This window comes from Anopheles stephensi, chromosome 2 (genome assembly GCF_013141755.1).
Source record: "Anopheles stephensi strain Indian chromosome 2, UCI_ANSTEP_V1.0, whole genome shotgun sequence".
NCBI classification, from domain to species: domain Eukaryota; kingdom Metazoa; phylum Arthropoda; class Insecta; order Diptera; family Culicidae; genus Anopheles; species Anopheles stephensi.
Window position 1 is genome coordinate 29,637,280 of NC_050202.1, and position 18,492 is coordinate 29,655,771.

General features: G+C 43.6%; 3 protein-coding genes across 11 annotated transcripts in view; 1 reads left to right on the forward strand and 2 right to left on the reverse strand.

Annotated features, from left to right (window-relative positions):
• Window positions 1-13,223, reverse strand: part of LOC118506124 (sodium-dependent serotonin transporter) — a 33,832-nt gene extending 20,609 nt beyond the window's left edge. Inside the window, exons 1-3 of one of the 9 annotated variants that reach the window (XM_036042853.1) lie at window positions 12,994-13,215; window positions 12,345-12,450; window positions 11,775-12,146 (exon numbers count right to left, since the gene is read on the reverse strand). The gene's annotated coding sequence lies outside the window, so the exon portion shown is untranslated. Of the gene's footprint in view, window positions 1-11,774; window positions 12,451-12,993 lie in introns of all 9 variants that reach the window. The other 8 variants (XM_036042851.1, XM_036042850.1, XM_036042858.1 and 5 more) reach the window with 8 other exon arrangements.
• Window positions 13,224-14,459: 1,236 nt separating this feature from the next.
• LOC118506126 (GTPase Era, mitochondrial) lies at window positions 14,460-15,992 on the reverse strand. Its single transcript, XM_036042860.1, has 2 exons — window positions 15,643-15,992; window positions 14,460-15,577 (listed from the first exon to the last, which is right to left on the reverse strand). Exons 1-2 carry the CDS (start codon window positions 15,871-15,873, stop codon window positions 14,663-14,665), a joined length of 1,146 nt encoding a protein of 381 aa, XP_035898753.1. The 5' UTR covers window positions 15,874-15,992; the 3' UTR covers window positions 14,460-14,662.
• Window positions 15,993-16,309: 317 nt separating this feature from the next.
• LOC118507358 lies at window positions 16,310-18,486 on the forward strand. The gene is made up of 3 exons (XM_036045765.1): window positions 16,310-17,082; window positions 17,173-17,440; window positions 17,485-18,486. Exons 1-3 carry the CDS (start codon window positions 16,829-16,831, stop codon window positions 18,484-18,486), a joined length of 1,524 nt encoding a protein of 507 aa, XP_035901658.1. The 5' UTR covers window positions 16,310-16,828.
• The last annotated feature ends 6 nt before the right edge of the window (window positions 18,487-18,492 follow it).

Consider the following 18,492-nt stretch of genomic DNA (forward strand, 5'->3'; position numbering starts at 1 on the left):
ATCTTAAACTTGAGCGACCATTCATGCCCGCAATTTAGGTTGAGCGAAGTCATTAAAACTTTCTTAATATATTGTTAGCAAAAGATTGAATCAACAAAATCAGTCAGTATCGATTGAAAAAATATAAGAAACATCTAGATCATAAAGCAAATGTAACATCAAAAGATCGCCAAAAAATGTTGTAAAAAACAAAAGAAAAAATGAAATCATCTACCCAAGTTTTAAAATGATGAAAGTTCTACCCATAAAAACATAGTATTACTTGAAACGTCCTCAAATTCCACTAAAAATAGGAAAGAAAAAGAAACAAACCTCAACTAATATAAGAGAAAAGAACATATCGCGTGACGGGTTGATGTAAAAATTCAAACATTATTTGTCTCAGAAGTTCAAAGCATTAGGAGTTGCCCAACCTAAAAATGCCAACCCAAAAGGAAATTTAATGTCATATAGGAAATTATAAGAGGCGAATGTCAGCCAAAAGGCACAAAGCCTCTATAAAACAAAATAAAAAAAAAAAATATAGGAAATTATAAGGGTGGTCCGGTGGCCGAGGCGATAACGGCGCCGGTCTTCACACGGCAGGACCGGGAATTAAATCCCATCCAGACTGCCATTTCTGCCCCCTTACGTAGGGCTGACTACTTTACTACGGGGCAAAATTAAGTCACAGAAAGCCAGAAATGGCAGGCCGGAGACCTCTCGAGGTGTAAGAAATAGATAAGCCAAACGAATAGTAGGCAAATATCGGACATTTATTGCTTTACATGGCTAGAGAAAACCGTAAACCTAATGTAAAAATAATGCAAAACGTTTTGCGAAAAGGCAAAATGTTGCAAAATGTTACAAAAGAGAAATATAGAAAAAATAATCCCAATGTCAAAGTCGACTAGGCACTCTGCTTACAAATATGTGCTTTCTTATTCTCTACATCTTACTACAATATCAATTTAAGCTAAGTCTTCTAGTTCTTCTTTTATTATTAGCTATTTTACCTTTTTTTACCTATTTTTATAGTTCTTCTTTAAGAATATAGTTGTATAGTTGTGTTAAGGACTGTAGCAGACAATTACAATACGGCCAGCAATACAGCCAGACCATCCTGAATGAATAGAAACATTCACACCTGTTCAAATTGGATTCTAATGAAAACGTTGTCTAATTGATAGGATTGTCTGGCCATGGTTTGCATTAAAACTGATCATAAAATGATGAAGGTAGATAATTACACAAAACTGCGTTAATAAAAAAACCAAAATAATAATTGTTCTTACCGAAACTCGGAAATTCAATTTCACCGTTGTTTTAGAAATTGATGCTCACGTGACGAAACTGATGGACCTTAGGCTGTTTAGAATAGATTTTTGTAGAACAGATGGAACAGACGTAATAATGCTAATGGTAATAAACTAAGGTTTTAGTTTAAAAAAAAGTCTACACTTTGGTAGACTCTACAGCTGCAATGATGCTTAAAGTACGGCTGTAGAAAATGGATACGAGGTTTCATTAATTAAAACAAAACAATCTAAATTTTTCTGCATTGTCCGCGAAGGTCCGCGCTAACTAAATATGTTTAGTTTTTTACACATCTTAAGAAGTACGATCTTAATCCACTTGATTACTACAACTCAATTATTTAAATTCGAGACTGCAGTTCAAATCATTGATGATGCTGTATTAACTAAGTCAAAAAGTTGGAATAAGTTATTGAAAGTAAGTAAGTAAGTAAATTAAGTGAAATGAATCATAATGTTAACTTTTGTAGTTAGTTCGATGGGCCTTAACCTGTTCTCAAGTATGATGAGTTTGACTTACAATGTGTAAAATGTACAGCAGTTCCAAGAAATAGCCATCACCCGATTCTGCAGACACGATATTCATTCATAATCGAGCTCGGTTTCATTACCAGGAACGCAGCAGGTGGGGATGATGAAATCAATCCTGCTGTAAACCTCTAAGCGACTAATTACTAACTACGATTCGCACCCTCGGCCATTCAGCACAACCGATTAAATTCGCGCTTACATCGCCCCTCGACAGAGTTTCCACAGCACGGCGGTTTGATTATTCGCTTTTTTGTTTACCAAACATCAAGTACCGCTTGTCCGGCAACGGTTTCGAGGGGGGGGGGGGGAGGGGAGCCTGTGGTGTTTGTGACCAGTTGAGTGTCCGAATGGCCCCAGCTCAATTTTGGCCACCCGTTAGAAACCGTTCTCTCGCTCGAGGAGTTAATTAAATTGGACCGGCACTGGCGAATGCTTACGTAGGCAATTGCACGCCCAAAATATCCATGGCAGTGGCCGTCAATCCGTCAATGGGGGGCAAGTTGCGAATGAATTGACGAGACAATGGTTCCACAAATTCCACAATTAACCCTTGACTATTAATGTGGGTCCTGCGTTCGGGTCGTCGAATTTGTTGCCTTTTTGACGAGGTTGTTTGCATGCACTGCTTTTGATTTATTAATTAAATAAAAATAACTCACTTAAGACTTGCTAATGCTCTCCATTTTTTAAGTTAGTTTGATTTAAAATATGAATATCTTTTTTTTTAATAAAATCCAGCTTACTCAAAGGGATGAATTTCAAAATTTAAAATCCTTCACCCAGCATCATAAAACACTCTCCAAATCGTGAATTATTCTCGCTGCCTGGCACACTTCAAGAATGGGTCCCATCCTGACTCATCAACAGTCGTCATAATTGACACGCTATGCGCCAACCATTTGTTGAAGCACAGGCACGGCAAGGGACAATCATTTCCGGGGAGCTGACATTATTTTTGTTCAACTTTTTACATTTTTCCCTGCAATCCACCGAAAAGTTTTTATGCGATATGTGGTTGAAATGAGGATATGCAATCGCTCATACTTGGCAGCATCACAAATCACGCCAACAAGCGATGGCTGAGAGTTTTTTTTATGCTTTTATGTATGCAGGAATGATGAAAACTGCCCAGTAGCTTTTTCGAGGCTAAGTTAATTTGATATTGTTGTAAAATTATTTTTAAGAAATTTAAATATTTTTTAATATTCTATACTGTTTTTGGAATTGAATTGGTTCATATTTCTACTGACTTAGTCAGCTTTACGTTATTGTGCTTTTTTATTAATCACGTGGTATCGCAAACACGAGTCCTTCGCTTCGCTTCTTATCAAGGATGTCTGAATTAGTGATGGGCACTCAGAGTCGGAACTACTTGGTTCCGTGTTCAGAATTGATTGACCCGATTCCGGAATCAAATACGGAACTGAAATCAATCCTAATTACGATTAGGGAACAAATTACAGAACCTAACTCCTTCTTATTTTTCTGTTGCCCTACAATCTCGAGAGGTTTCGTAAAATTCATCAATGATAGACGCATCTTAACGCGGCCTTCCGCTCGTTGAATAACACTTATATCGATTTTAGCTAACTAATTTTAAATTTTGTATAGAAATTATGTTGTTATGTTTCATGCTAACAAGTATGCTGCAACAAATGAAAATGATCAACAACATTCTGAATCTGGAACCGATTCCGATTCGGATTCCGAATCCAATTCCGTATATGATTCCGGGGTAAAAGACTCGAGAAGTACCCCCCTAGAATCTTTTGTGTGCAGCACTGTGGCCTGTCATTTTTATTGCACAGTGGGATTTTTATATGGTCATAACTCGTTCCTTAATACTGCTTCTGGACAGCGAGTAGAGCATGATAATATACATTGTAAGAAGTGATTTAAAATGTTGATATTCTTATTTTTCCACCTTTTCTGAATATCTATGCCCGTTAACAAGTAGCCATCGAATATAGCAATACGGCCAGGCAGATCTTTATGAATAAAAAAAAGAAACGAGTAGCCATCGAACCAATGTTACGTTACAGTCCGGAAACACCGTGTATGTTATAAGCCCGATTGTCCACCACTAGTGCGACCAAAAATTAGTACGTAGCCCCTGTAAGCCAATATAAATTGTCAGGATAGAGGTAGGAGGTTTTTATCGAATAATAAGCAAAATTTCATTCGACTTTATTCTACCATTTTTGACCACACTGAAAGCACACTGTGAAGCTTTCGCAGCGTTTACTGCGAATTGCATACATTTAGGCGTAAATCCTACAGTGCCTAACAAATTTTGTCAGAGTGGGGTAGCGGGGTGCCCTTCTCGAGTCTTTTACCGATTCCGCAAATTTCGAAGCACTCCGGAATCGATTCCGCAACCGCTCCATCATTATGCCCATCCCTAGTCTGAATCTTCTAAAGCAAAAATCGCTGATATAGTACATCAAACCCTTTATTGTGTTTTATGTTTTTCGTGTCCTTTTTTTAATGTTACGCTTGTGATCGTTGTTGTTTTTTTGTTGTTGTTTCTCTTCTTATTCCTCCACGTTCAATCGTACCGAAGGACGTAGTTCTCCCCATTCCCGGCTCAAAAGTAGGCTTTCGCAACCCTAATCCGATTTTCTGCACCATCTACAAATGATGATTTCGTTTCGCTCAACCTCAAAGTCGGCCGGGGGTTTCTTTTACGGTAAAGCAGATACTAGTGGAGCGTTGGCGGTTTACATTATTTGTTTATTTTAAAGTGTTTCACAGTTTGTCAATTTTGTGTGCTTCTTCACTCGGTATCCTCAAGAAAGGATATCGCTTTCATTTGGAAATATTTTTTTCTCATTGCGTTTGGCATAGAATCGTTACGCTGATTGCGCTGGCATCAAAAAATAGGACGTTAAAAGCATCATTTCGGCACCTTTTTGCTGTCCGTCACATGATAACGCAAAACCGTCCAAACATGTCGGTCGAATGGTTTCACAGTCTTTACTTCATTTTGCATCATGAAAAAATGGGGAAAAATAATTTGCTCAAACCAACCTGATAATAACCCTGATCGAGCTAGTTCCGCCGTTGGTTTGAGCTGGATTCCAAAAAAATGCGCCAAACAAAAAATCTCAAACTACCTAGCGTTATCAGCTGAGATGGCGTAAATGGTGTGATTTGCAGTACACAAATGCTATAATAACAATTTCATTTATAGCTCTGGCCGCACTTGTTTGCGGGGGTCGTGTGAAAGATTCGAGCGTGGTTGTTTGGGTTTGGATGCCGTATTTTTTTTTTTGCGTGTGGCAAAGGGCAATGAAGCTTGTCAGTTTGACCAAATTCTACTGCCGTCGGTAACCGGAACATAAGAATGTTTCGCAGCGGGATCACCAAAACAAGCGGGGTCGGGGATTTTTGTGAAAGACAACGCAGAGAAAAAGACGTCTTCTTGACAATACTACCTCAGGATGTGTTGGTCCGGCGGCATCTGGGTATCTTGACTTAATTAAATCGTAGCTAGATAGTGAGTTACTTATTAGAGTTACTTAGAAAAATTACTCCGCAGAGTTTGGGCTATTCTTTCAAACAAAAATAATAAAATTGTTTCCTCGGAAGATTAAAAAGGTAACAGCTCTACCATCAGGATTTAGATCGTTTAGTTAAACCTATCTAAATTTTCATATAAACATTGCTTTATTTTGGGGAACTAAAGTTCTAATAGACAACGTTATATCATCTCCATATTATTCTATGCCAAATACAATAATTGTGCCTCCCCGTACGAAAAGCTGACTACTTTACTGCGGGTAATATTAAGTCACAGAAAGCCAGAAATGGCAGGCCGAAACCTCTCGTGGTTGTAGTGCCAAAGAAGAAGAAGAAGAATTACAATAGTTAACGTGAAGATGATCATGATTGTATAGAAGATATTAACGAGAAGATCAGTGTCAGATAAAATGATTAGCGGACTACGCAAACTTACGCAGGACTGACCACTCCGCACCGGGCAAAATCAAGTCACAGAAACCCAAAAATGGCAGACCGACACCTCTCGAAGTTGTAGTGCCAAAGAAGAAAAAAAGAAGAAGAACTAGGTTCCTTGTGCTAAAAAAGGCCACAAACTCACTACGAACTCCCCCTGTCAGCCCTGAGGACTCCAACTTCCATTTCGCTTAGGGTATGCCTCCACGGTGATTAATTCGCCCCTGGAGAAGTAGGCTTTTGAGTCTCACGTTGTCAGCAGAACACTTTACCGATCGTGCTTACTATGGGTCAACCTGCACCACAAGCTCCTGCGATCCAGAAGACTCTAGCAACACACGATACTCATGATATATCGCACACCGATTCGTCCTGGCGCACTTTTCGTGTACGTGTCTTAGACCATGCCGACAGAGGACACCAATCAAAACGCCATTTTCGAGTGACTGGTGTTACACAGTGCGAATGAAGATCGAGAATGAATGAGAATGAGTTGTTGATGCAAGTATCCTGACGGTGACCAGACCCGGAAGGATACGATGAGGAAGCCAGATGCTCGTTAGCGAACCGTTCGGCACGAGGCACCTTTGGCTATCACAGCTGGAGTCTAATCTGTGCATCTGAGATCCGATGCAATCGTGCTTGGGAAGAATGTCCGAGCTTCCTGGAAAAAGGTTTAACGACTTATATGGCCATGTCTAAAGGCGTGTTCTAACCCTGAGCAGGCCAAGGGCAAGAAGGAAACTTAGGACGAGTCTCCGCAGAAAATATCTATCATTCCAGGTCCATATCAGCCTCTACCACCGGACCAGCCCAATGTAATACCTTCTTACTGGACTCCTTTAAACCATGCTGGTCGAATAAGTCAGTCATTCCAACGGTCGAAAAGGGATTTAAAATCTAGAATCATGGCTTGCTTTTTGAGCTACACAACGACAACCAACGAAAGGCAACAGATAGCTTGTAAAGATGTTTCTACTGCCATAGTTTCTTACAAATATTTGTCTTCAACTAAAGAAACTAAACGCTATATTATTTAAAGCCTTTTTTACATTCACATCATGGGTCCAATTTTAACGTTTCTCGCATAAGTCTTCCAACCTTACTAACTTCACTCTCCATTTCCTCTCAACATCTTGCCCGATATCATCGTTCGTTTCACGAATAACTCGTTTTCCTAGGGAAAGCATCGGTTCAACTTAAGCAAGAAGAAAAGTGAGATTTCAAATTAAACCCAGATCGTAACTTACGACACCCGCTTATTACATCCTTTTGAACTAACACTGGAGCTAGTTTTTTCCTTCTGTTTCTCTCTTGCTTCTAGAATCGTTGTGTACATTTGCAAGAAAGGTATGTAATGCTAGCTGGTAACAGAACTGGAAACGGGTTGATCTGTGAGATTGAAATCTGCCAGAAAGGCTACCGTGAAGCGATAATGTTGGTGAGTTAGAATTTAAACAACATTAAAATAGTTTCGACCACGGCGAGTGCTGTAAATCAGGCTCGGTATCGTTTAATGGACGCTAGGAAAACGCTGCCATATCCTCCGTGAAAGCCGAACCCATCAACCGATGATTAAGAAGCATATAAATTACTTCAAAGCATCCCCATTAGAGCACCAGCGCTCGAGATAGTCAAACATCCGGCCCCGTCCACAAACCGGGTCGAAATCCATCGAACAGAACGCACCATACACTTTTGTTGCACATTAGAATAAAAGTCATTTGCGTTTCGTCCGGAACCGGAACCAGTAATGGTTTATTGCCCACCAGACACCTTCCGCCGTGTCCTTCGGCCTGGGCACGCATCGAGGGAAACCCCGATAGTGTGTTCCGCTGCGGCTGTTGCCTGTTGGCAAACCGACAAACATTTGGGTTTGCTCCGGTCTCGATCGGGTGTCGGTAATTTGCGGGCAATTGCAGGTGCGATGAAGCTACACTACAAGCAAGATGGCCTACCATAATTGGGTTACGGCAATGGCAATGGGACTGGAAAATGAATTACATGAAATCGATAAACTATACCAGTGGGCGAAAGAAAAAGTGGCTGGAGGGTCGAGACCTGAGAGCTGGCAGAAGGTCACCGACTTAACCTAGGTTCTTTTGCTTCCCATTGTGCAGTCTTTGGTACGACGGTTCGGTGTCTTTGGCGAGCGTCAAGATCTGCACACGCTATTCTCGGGGGAGAAGGTTAGCAGAGATAAGACGGAACCTTTCAGCATGGTTTCGAGCGGTGACTTCCGTCATCGTTCTGTGTCGTTCGGCAAAACGGAAGGAGTTAGTTGCTTCATCGAACCGAGGCCGGAACATAAGTTTTGAAGGTGATTAACTATCGAATGCAATTTACCATCCCAGCCAGCCACCATGATACGATCGAAATGGCGTGCAGGAAGTGCAGGTGTCCTTGGCATTGGGGGAGGGGGGCAGGGCGGGGTGGCGGAAGGAAATGGGTCTCGATCTTGCTCGATAGGGTCGGTGGAAATTGTGGGTTCCGGTGTTGTGCTACACTGCCTTGCAATTGGAAGCGTTCGTCAGGTGGTGTTGGTATTTGATTTCCATACATTACATAAGGTTTTATGAACCTTTTTATCAACCCTTGCTGAACATCCAATCATAATTCTCAGGCTCAGACACAATGTTTGCCTTCCAATGCTTACTGTTGCCAATTCATCACAACAAATCAATTAGTGTCCGCCTCGGTGGCCAACTAACTCTGCTCTCCCTCACCAAAGCTTTTGTGCAAATTTTGGTCCATTCCATTCAGGATAACCTTCAAACGATCAGATCACATTCAGATGGCCACATTTTGAACATACGAACATCCCATCGCGGTCCGATTCCATCAGACAAGTGTCGACGGAAAGGTTAAAACCTTGTCCACTCTGTGTTTTGGTGACAGCTTGTTTCGGCGGCGCGTTTAGCTGAATTGTCTTGCATGCTAAGTAATTGAATGGCAAATCAGTTTGCCGCCTGGTGTTGTAGTGTCTAGCAGATGATTGACATTTATTGATGTGAGCATGATTAGATTACATTGCTAGTTACTATGTGATAGATGTTTGATGCTTTAGAGATCAAATGCATCAATGAGCTGTGCATAGTTTGAGTGGTTATCAATTATTTTAAAATTTGTTAATTTATCCCTAATAATTGATGAACTTCAACCTACGACCTGTTTTGATTCGATCACTTTCTACTGATCGATCCGCTTAAGTCCTAAAGCATACGATTAAAAAAGTATTAATTTTTACCATGAAGTTATTTGAATGATGTATTATGTGCCCAGGCTTAAAATTATTGAGAAATAGTGAAGTGAAGTAAATGTTGGAGCTCCAATTACGAACCAAAAATAATACATTCCCGTCATGCTGAGCTACAGCCATCGTGTAGCAAATTAGACTCGCCAGAATCCAGTGGGAGCGGCCCGGTGGTTGAGGCGACAACGGCTTCAGTCTTCCTACAGTAGAACCAGAGTTCAAATCCCATCCGGACCGTTTTCCCTTAGTATAAGGACTGTGACTATCCAACTACGTGGTATCATAAAGTTTAGTAAGCCAGAATTGGAGGAGGTAAGGCCTTCTCTAGGCTCGTCATGAGAATGACACCGGACGACCCAGCCTATAAACTCCTTTTAGCTCGTCCACACGGACAGAGGAGGCGTGGTCGAGAATGGTAAACGATGGCACTGGACCGTGAGCAGTGTCGAGGATTGCTGCATTAGCCCAAGACCGCGAAGCCAGGATAAGTAAGTAAGTGCTGAGCTATAGAATAACCCTATCGTCGACCATCATCTTTTAACGTATTTAGTACAAAAAAGATCTAATGATCCTTTATAAAAAATGTATATAAACTCTGTTTGCTTTCTAAGCAGCATTTTAAATCTTTGCGTTACAGTAAAGAATCCTAAGATTATTTGGTATAAGACGTGTTGACTGACCCAGGACAGATACCAAGTGTAAATTGTTCTATTTTGTCACCTTATTTGCTCGTTTTTTGGGAAAGTATGGTTGTATCACTTTCATGTAACTTAACTTATATAGACTTTATATACGATGTACTTTGAACTAGATTCTTTTTAATTTCCTGCATCTTTTTTAATGAGCAATATATCCTTGCATTTCACTGTCTATCAGTCAATAAGTCTTATATTAGATAGCCGATATCTAGGACTAGGGGGGCGGACCGGTGGCCGAGCCGATAACGGCGGCGGTCTTCATACGGCAGGACCTGGGTTCAAATCCCATCCAGACCGAACTACTTTGTTATGGGTAATATGAAGTCACAGAATGTCAGAAATGGCAGGCCGAGACCCCTAGAGGTTGTAGTGCCAAGGAAGAAGAAGATCTAGGACTATAGGACTTCAATCATTTCCTGGTAGTTGGTCATAAAATATCCCAGGGTCTTTTTGTATCCGACCTTCTCGACAACTCTCTTGATGTTGTGTCCTAACAAGCACAGATTTATAATTATTTCAACAACAACGGGATCCCTTAGACCGCGTCAATGGTTGCAAGTTTTGCGTTATCGGGCACATGGACATCGGACTTTCGGACAAAGCGATCCAATAATTTATGTCATGTGCGTGTCATTTAATGAAGTCTCCGCAAATGTACGGTGAATCAATTAATAAATTAAATTCAATCACCGAGACCCGCTAAGTCAAGGAGAAGAAGAAGATTCTAAGGATACTAAAACCCCTTTTAACTTTTTAGCTCAACTATAGTTGTATCAACAAATTGTTAAAATAATCCTCAAATAAAAATGAAGCAAAATTGGCCTATTAAAATTCGCCTCATCAAAAAAGGATCGGAGAGGAGTAAAAATGTTTAATAGCTTGACCAGCGAGCATATTTCTCTGGTTGGCTATAGCTTTGATTTATCGAACAAATACCAGCAAAAATTGCATTTTAACTTAATTTTGCACGGAAATTGTTACGTTCATAAAACAAGTACTTAATTTTCGCCTAGTAATTGAAACGTCGGTCGACTTAGTTGAACGATTAAATCCAATCGCTAGTGCGAATACTCACTCGCTGGATATAGATCCAGACCAAAAAGCGTTAAACGATTGAAAAGATTAATAGGGGTTTTGGTCGGCTTGACGGCTTGACGCCGTATTGACAATCGCACTATACTTAGTGCTCTACACATAAATAACATAAATGTTCCGCTTAATTTCAGTAAATTGTACAAATACATTAAATAAATCAGGTTTCATGGCACGGTGCCGTCGACCTTTCATGGTGCGTCGGACCTTAAGGTTCTTGCAGTTTGATTGATTGATAGTACATTTTATTCGCTTGATTGTTAATTGAAGCAAAATTTACTTCTCAATTTCTAGCATTGTAAATTCACTACTACATGTAATAAAAAAAATCTCCCATCAACAAGGAAGCAAGTTAGAAACAAATTCAAATAAAATATTGGCTATGAGATTCAATGTGAGTTATTCTTTAATACTGAAACATAAAGTTCTTGAGCAATTACTAAACACTCTCCCTCTCACTCATTCCCTTGCCTTCACTCACCCTGTATCAATTCCTTCAATTGAAGAAAAGCAAAACCCACCACACGAGCTGAACCGAGCCTCCTCCAATCGCGATGCTGCTGGCATTATTGCACTGCAGCATGCATTAATTAAACGACACAAAATCTTTGACACGCGTCGACCCCCGACGGGCGAAACTAATTTCGGCCGAAAATTAAACCCTTTTTAAGTGACAACAATTGTGTGCGGTTGTGCAGAAACCGCTGAAGACGCTGGGCTTCTGGTGAGGTTTGGGAAAGTGCTTCGTTTAACGTGCAATTAGAGCTGTTTGCTAAATAAACAAAAACCTGCTAACAACAACTTAAAGCAGACGTGTGGAGTAAATGTAAATGGTGTTAATTATTGTCAAACAGCAATTGTGCCTAGGTTTTTGTCCATATGGTTTTCTTGTAGCTAGAGAGGACGTAAGCGAATGTTGAAATACTAATTATCAAAGTATAAACATACCATTAATTGGACATTGATGTGAAGACACGGCCGACGGGTTTTTTTTTTTTGTTGCTGTCCCAAACCCAGAGTTCTTCCGTCGTCCAAAAATGCTGGATAGGCGGCCGTCCGATCAAGTTACCAATGTTCCACTCCTTGCCTTACCACTGAAGGATTCTCCTCACACACACACACACACGCCCCCCTCGGACGGGTTATTTTTGCAACTTGCGTCAACAAATTAATCACCACTTAATCACTCTATTTGCACTAATTTTTACCGACCACCGACCGGACACGATAGCGCCAAACCCACCACCGCAGCGTCCTGCCAGCGTCGTTGGTCCGCCACAGCTCCTGCACATCACCGGCCTACGACCAAACTACGATCTGCTGCACGGTGAACCAGAACCAGAAACAAGAACACACACGGAACAGATCGACGGTTAGAGATTGGAGGGGGGGATGGATATACAGCTCCAAAATCGGAATCGATCGGTCTGTCGTTTGGGCGAGTGTGTGCTTCAAGTTGGCCAACTGTTTACCAATCGTTTGCCGGAGACACTCGTCGTGGGTGAGTCTTTCGCTTACCGAAGAGAAAGGAAATTGGTGCTTACTGGTCACGCCTCCCCCCCAGCTCTAGTTATTATTTGTATTGGTCATAAATACCAGTAAAGGGGTTTTAAAGCAATTTAATCTAAGGCACGCGTTAATGGGAACAAAAAATAATAAAACAGAAATATAATAAAATAAGTTGGAAAATGGATAAATGATGCTCGAAATGCTATTTTTAAACAGTTCCTTTTTCAAAATATTTAACTAAGTTTATACATGGAAATACAAACGCCGACGGCAAGCTCAAGCAAAAACAATCATCTAAATGTCTTGGATTTTCATCATAAAAAATTAAAACTTAAATAACAGAAAAAGCAATAAAATAGTTGCAGTTTTGTAATATTAAGCTTGATTTTTCCAACAAAAAGATATACAAAATTTTAAAACAAACTAAAACTCATCAAAAAAAATTTAAAATATTAAGTAGAAAATGGTTTTTATAATTTTATAATTGGAATATCGTTGTTTAAAAAAAGATTAAAATAGTTTATATTACACACAATATACAAAATATGGAAGAGAAATATCATAAAGCAACGTAAAAGAATTTCAAATTCAAAATTGAGCTCATCAAAGTCTCCTTCGATCCTTTGCCGTCGCTTTTTAACTGTCCCAAATCACAAACATTTTCACCAAAATCACACTACAGTTCCGCAACACACAGCACAAGATCACTGGCAACCTGCACGCGTCGAACCACACGGCAGCACTGAGCAGAAGAATGCTGCTTCAGCCCGGTTGTAGGTCCTTCCGTTCTGGCCAGCAGCACTGCAAAGGACACACGGCCGTACCTCGGTGCTCGGGCTGTTGCTGATACCGTGATTTGCTGCCGACTGCTCGAAACGCAGCGAACCGACTGAGGCAGTGCTGGCCCCGAACGGACTCTTAAAAGCAGAACCACCCCATCGAGTCATCCCCACGATAGCACACCTCCCCAATCACCGATATGATGCGGACGGACGAGCAACATCATCATCATCGCCGTCGTCGTTTAACGTTCGGAGACTTCACATCCGATGCGTACGTTCGGGAAAGGCGCGAACGCGCCACATTGCCTGTTGCGCTTCAAGCAAAGCGACACATGGTCAATCGGTTTGATGAGCGGGTTGAGTTTGATTTTTCGACGGGAGCTTGTTTTTCAAAACTTTCAATCATGTCCAGCCGAGACATGGGAATCAGGGTAACACTTTTGCGTACGCCAACCGAACGGACCGGAAAATGCAGGGAGGAAAAAAAGGGTCACCAGAACATGCGGACGTATCCACTGCTAAGGACGGCGGCTCTGCCCGTCCGTTTTTGTTTCGACTTCAATGCGCTTTCGCGTTCCCTGTTCGTGATTCTATATTGGATTTAGTGGAGAGGAGGGATTGGGATAGGGATCACAACAGTTTAAAGCAAATGTTTCCTTACACGTCCGGTAACACGGTGGACACACCTTCAAACCACCAAACAACAGCTGCCCATTCTTTTCAACCTTCCGCGACACTAGAAGTCTTTCCTTTAGGCAACGCTTGTGGCTCCCGTTCGGACACTATTGAACTTCGTTCCGTTTCGACGGCTGGCGCCGGGATGGATTTAACGTCCTTACCGGGCGCACAAAGTGGTTCATTTTTCCACTTTAGAGGTTTTGGGCTCGAAACGGTGCCCGGGATGAGCAGCATCCATTGGGACGCACAAAAAAAAAAACCCCTCGAAACTGTTGGGTCGAAATGCATACGGCGCGCTCGTTCGGGTCCCACCACGCTTTTGGAGTATGTTTCTGTTTGCGTAATTTTTACGCATGAGTGTTTGCGTGCTTCTTTTTTCTCTCTTTTTTTAACGGGTACAAAGTGAAGAGGAAAAGCTTCAACCCCGATGGAGAATCGTTCTGTCGCCCGACATTGCGTAAACAGTTTATCCGATGGTACGTGCACAAGTACGGGATCAACAGGACTTACCGGGCTCTTTAATACGTTAAATGGGAAGCTCGAGACCTGGGGATGGGTTTCAAAGTGGGGACGAATACATTCAACAGGTTTATAAGTGTATCAAACTAAAGCATAAAAACTTTCTCATTTATCGTACTATTAAAAGGCTTTTTTGCATCGAAAATTAGATAACCTTCTACTCTATATGTAATTTTGTTGGTGGTTTTATTGATTTATTCGAAACAATGCCGCAATGCTGTTTCCATTCGGTGCATATCTTTTTTAGGGGGTACTTTAAATCTTCAGACCCATAGAATCATTACCGGCAATCACTCCGTTTCCAAAATCCCTTTGGTCGCAAGAGAAAACCACAAACCACAACACGGCTTATGATTTCGTTTCCTTGCTGCGAACGCGCGTCGTTATCGTGAGCAGTACGGGCATGCCGAACGTTTCGATCAAATCCGACGTTACCTGCTCATTGATTTGACGCAGCTTTCCGTTCGACTCTCCGCACACCAGCCGTGCTATCCGATCGTTCGGGCAGGTGACGATGGCGCTGGTAAGTATCTTCCCACCGACCACCTCATAGTACTCGAGCTCGGTCTGCAGCAGGTACGGGATCTCTTGCGGCATGAAGTCGAGCAACCGGGCACGGACGCTCTGTACGATCAGCTGTTCGGGCGTTTGGTCCGTGTGCTCTTCCGGCAAATGTTCCCACGGTTGCTGCTTCGAGTTGGCGTGTATGAATGCCATCACCTCACGCAACCCATCGCCCGTCATAGCAGAGACCATAAATATTTCCGTAAAATTTGGCCACCCTTCCACGGGTGTGCCCTCCTTAGCCTCAACCACGGTGGTGGGGGATCCTTTTTCCCTGGAAATCTCCTTATTCTTCCTTCGCCGAACGAGTGGGCCATAGTTTCGAATGCTTTCGAGCCGATTGCATGTCAGGTTGCGGACGATGTCCAGCAGGATGCGCTTCGATTTTAACGTATCGATTTTGTTCAATATTAAGAAGCTCGGTATGTGAGCGTACTCTTCCAGCACACGCAACAACACCGGATTGAGCGCGTGGCGTGTCCAGGAGTTCGACACATCGTGCACGACACCGATAAGGCTCGAGTGTTGGATGGCATGCCGGCAGGCGGACACAAAGTGTGGGTCGAGCTGGTGTTTCTTCATCTCCCGGCTGCCCACTAGCCCCGGTGTGTCGAAAAGTATCGCCTGTGAGTTGGACTTGCTGTGGATAGCTTTCGATGCTTTTCGCGTCGTGTGAACCTTTGCAGAAACTGGACAAACCTGTAATGGAAGAATATTTCCGCATTAAACAGACCTACACCCAAATCAAACCCGTTTCCGCTTACTCGGTGATCTATGAGTCGATTGATGAGGGTACTTTTGCCTGCATTGGGCAATCCGATGATGGCCACCTTCACTAGTCGCTCTGTATCGCTGCTAGCCGTGTTCGTTTGTTCGGTACCATGGTCGCTGCTGACATTTTCCGACAACCGAGCACTAAAACATCGCTGGCAATGTTGCAGACCAAGGAAAGGAGCCGATGTGATGCGGACTCTTCGCAACAGAACTAAAGCCATCTCTTTGGATTGTGCACTGTGAGGTAAGGATGGTAAATTGCGAACCGATTGCGGCCGCTACCAATGCGTGTTTGTTTTGTTTTGGTTTTTCTCGCTTTCGGTTATGTCACATGCCGCAGCTGTCAAATTGGACAGGAAGGGTTGCCAGCTTTCCATTTTGTAGAGTTTTCCGTCGGAAGTGTTGCCAGCACGAAGGGAGATTGAATTTAATATTTTAAATTAAATTATTTTGGTAATTTTATTCGATGATTAGTACATTTATACAAAATATTTGATTAGAATGCCTTTTAAGGTTAGTAAAAAAGCGAGTGTCTGTATTTTAACTGCATTGCAATAGGATTTAAAACTCCCCGAACGCTAGCGACTTTTATCTTCTGCAAATCTGGCAACCGTTTTGCATCCACCAATCAGAAGCGACCACATCCGTCTGTTCCATATTGTGCGCAGTTGATGGGGAGGATTTTCCCACGGAAGGTGTTGGTAGTTCCATTCACAATAGCGCAACACTTGCATGGTTGTTTCGTCAGAAAATTCGTACCCCTTTGCGCCCTTCGCGGGTTGTCCGAGCGAGTGGAAGGTTTAAAAGAAAAGCAGCAGCATGGTGTGCGGTTTCTTGCACATTCATTCAAGCACACCAACGAACAGGAAGTGAAAAATACGCACTCGGGTCATTCACGTAGTAGCTTGCGATTACAAACAAAGCACAGCAAAGTATCCGCTCGCTAACGCATATTTGGATAAAAGTACAAAGCATTCAAGTGGAAGCTGAGCTGCAACCAACGTTTGCAGGATGTTAGTGTAAAAAAGAGTGTCACTTTTCACGGCTCAAAGTGCCCCACTTTCCGTGCTTTTAATCATTCACATTTGCGTTCATATGCCAGCGTGGCACACAACACACTTTCGGAGTGAGGCTCGCCCCATCTAGAGAAGGTTCTAGAACGCCGTCACAATCATCATGAGTACCCCGATCTTTATCACGGTACCGACCAAATACATCCCAATTAACGTGGCACCGACGGTCGTAGCGAAACCGTCGGCCACCACCACCACCACGACGACGGCGGTGAAGCCGTTGGCCAAGCGGCCCGCATCGGTTGCACTGTCGTCGATGGTTTCGGATGACGAATCGTCCTCGATGGATGAGTTCATCGTGCGCGGCAAAAAGCGCCGCCTCGACCATCTGACATGGGAGGAAAAGATTCAGCGCAAGTAAGTGCAAACCAACTCCTTTGGACAAACCCAAACCCAGAAACTAATGAATGGCTTTTTCATCGCAACCCCCGCCCCCCCTCCTAACAGGAAGCTAAAAAATCGTGTCGCCGCTCAAACATCGCGCGACCGAAAGAAGGCCAAAATGGAAGAGATGGAAAAGACGATCCACGAGCAGTCGGAGCAGATTGTGCAGCTGCAGAACCGGTGCAGCGCACTGGACACCGAGAAGAGTGCAATCTACGGCAAGTATCTGGATCTTGAGCGACGGTTCGAGGATCTGCAGCAGCGTTTGCTGGCACAGGAGCGGAAGGTGAAGGAGGAACCGCAGGAGGACGACGTTGTCGTTGGTGGCAGTGTGGGTTGCGTGACTGCCGGGCGCCAAACGGGATCAGCAGCATCCCCACGATGCCCTCAGCAGCAGGGACTGTACAAGTGCGGTCCGGCGGAAACGCAGACGACACTGCCCCCGACAGCGAACGATCCGCGGCTGGCAGCCCTGTGGAGGATCATTGCGATCTGCCTGCTCTACAGGACATGTTCGAAAATTTCGACGTGTCCCAGCTCGAGGAGCTTGCCGAAACCCTACTCGCAGGTGTCGGCGCAGACCTGGAAGACATTGATCGCGCAGGCCGCGCGCTTGATGCCGAAGGCGAGCGCCCCGGCCAGCGCCTGTCTGGATCAGTGGTGGGGACCGCAGCAGAACTCCTGGAACCCAGTCGACCGGAGACCCCTACGGGAAATCGCCTAATACTGACCACGCACAACTACAGCAAGTCGCCGTTTTACGAGCTATCTGAGCAGCCGGCCGAACCGCCGAAGCAGGAACGGGAGGAACACGATGTGCGTTCCGTCGTCCCTTCGTCGGACCCCTTGCCGAACCAGCAACCTGCCGTGATGCTACCGAATAGTGATACACTCTACGGCACGTACGACAACGAAACGAACTGCATAACGATCGTACTGGCGGGCGATGAAGAAGTCAGCGAAACAACAGTCACCACCACCTGCATGGACGGCAGTGAGGATGGGGTGGCCGAGGCATCAAGCGAAGAACTGATTCTACTTGAACCGATGGAGCAGCCGGCAGAGAAGACAGCGCCTGCTACGGCAGCAGCACCACTCCCAGCGGAACCATTCTCGCCACTCGCTCCCATCACGATAAGGCCCCCGTCGCCGCTGCAGGATCTCCTATCGCCGATCGCGCACCACCCGCTCAAGAGCCCCGGAGGATTGTCGAGCGTTTCCGACGCCGGGTACGAATCGCTCGGATCGCCCGTCCCGTCCACGATAGCGAGCGAACTAATGCCGACCGATCCCAGCATGATGTCTCTCGACTATGCGCTGAGCGATGATTTCAGCGAGTTTTGGAATTTGGATCCCCTTTTCCCAATCCTGGAGTAAGGGGAG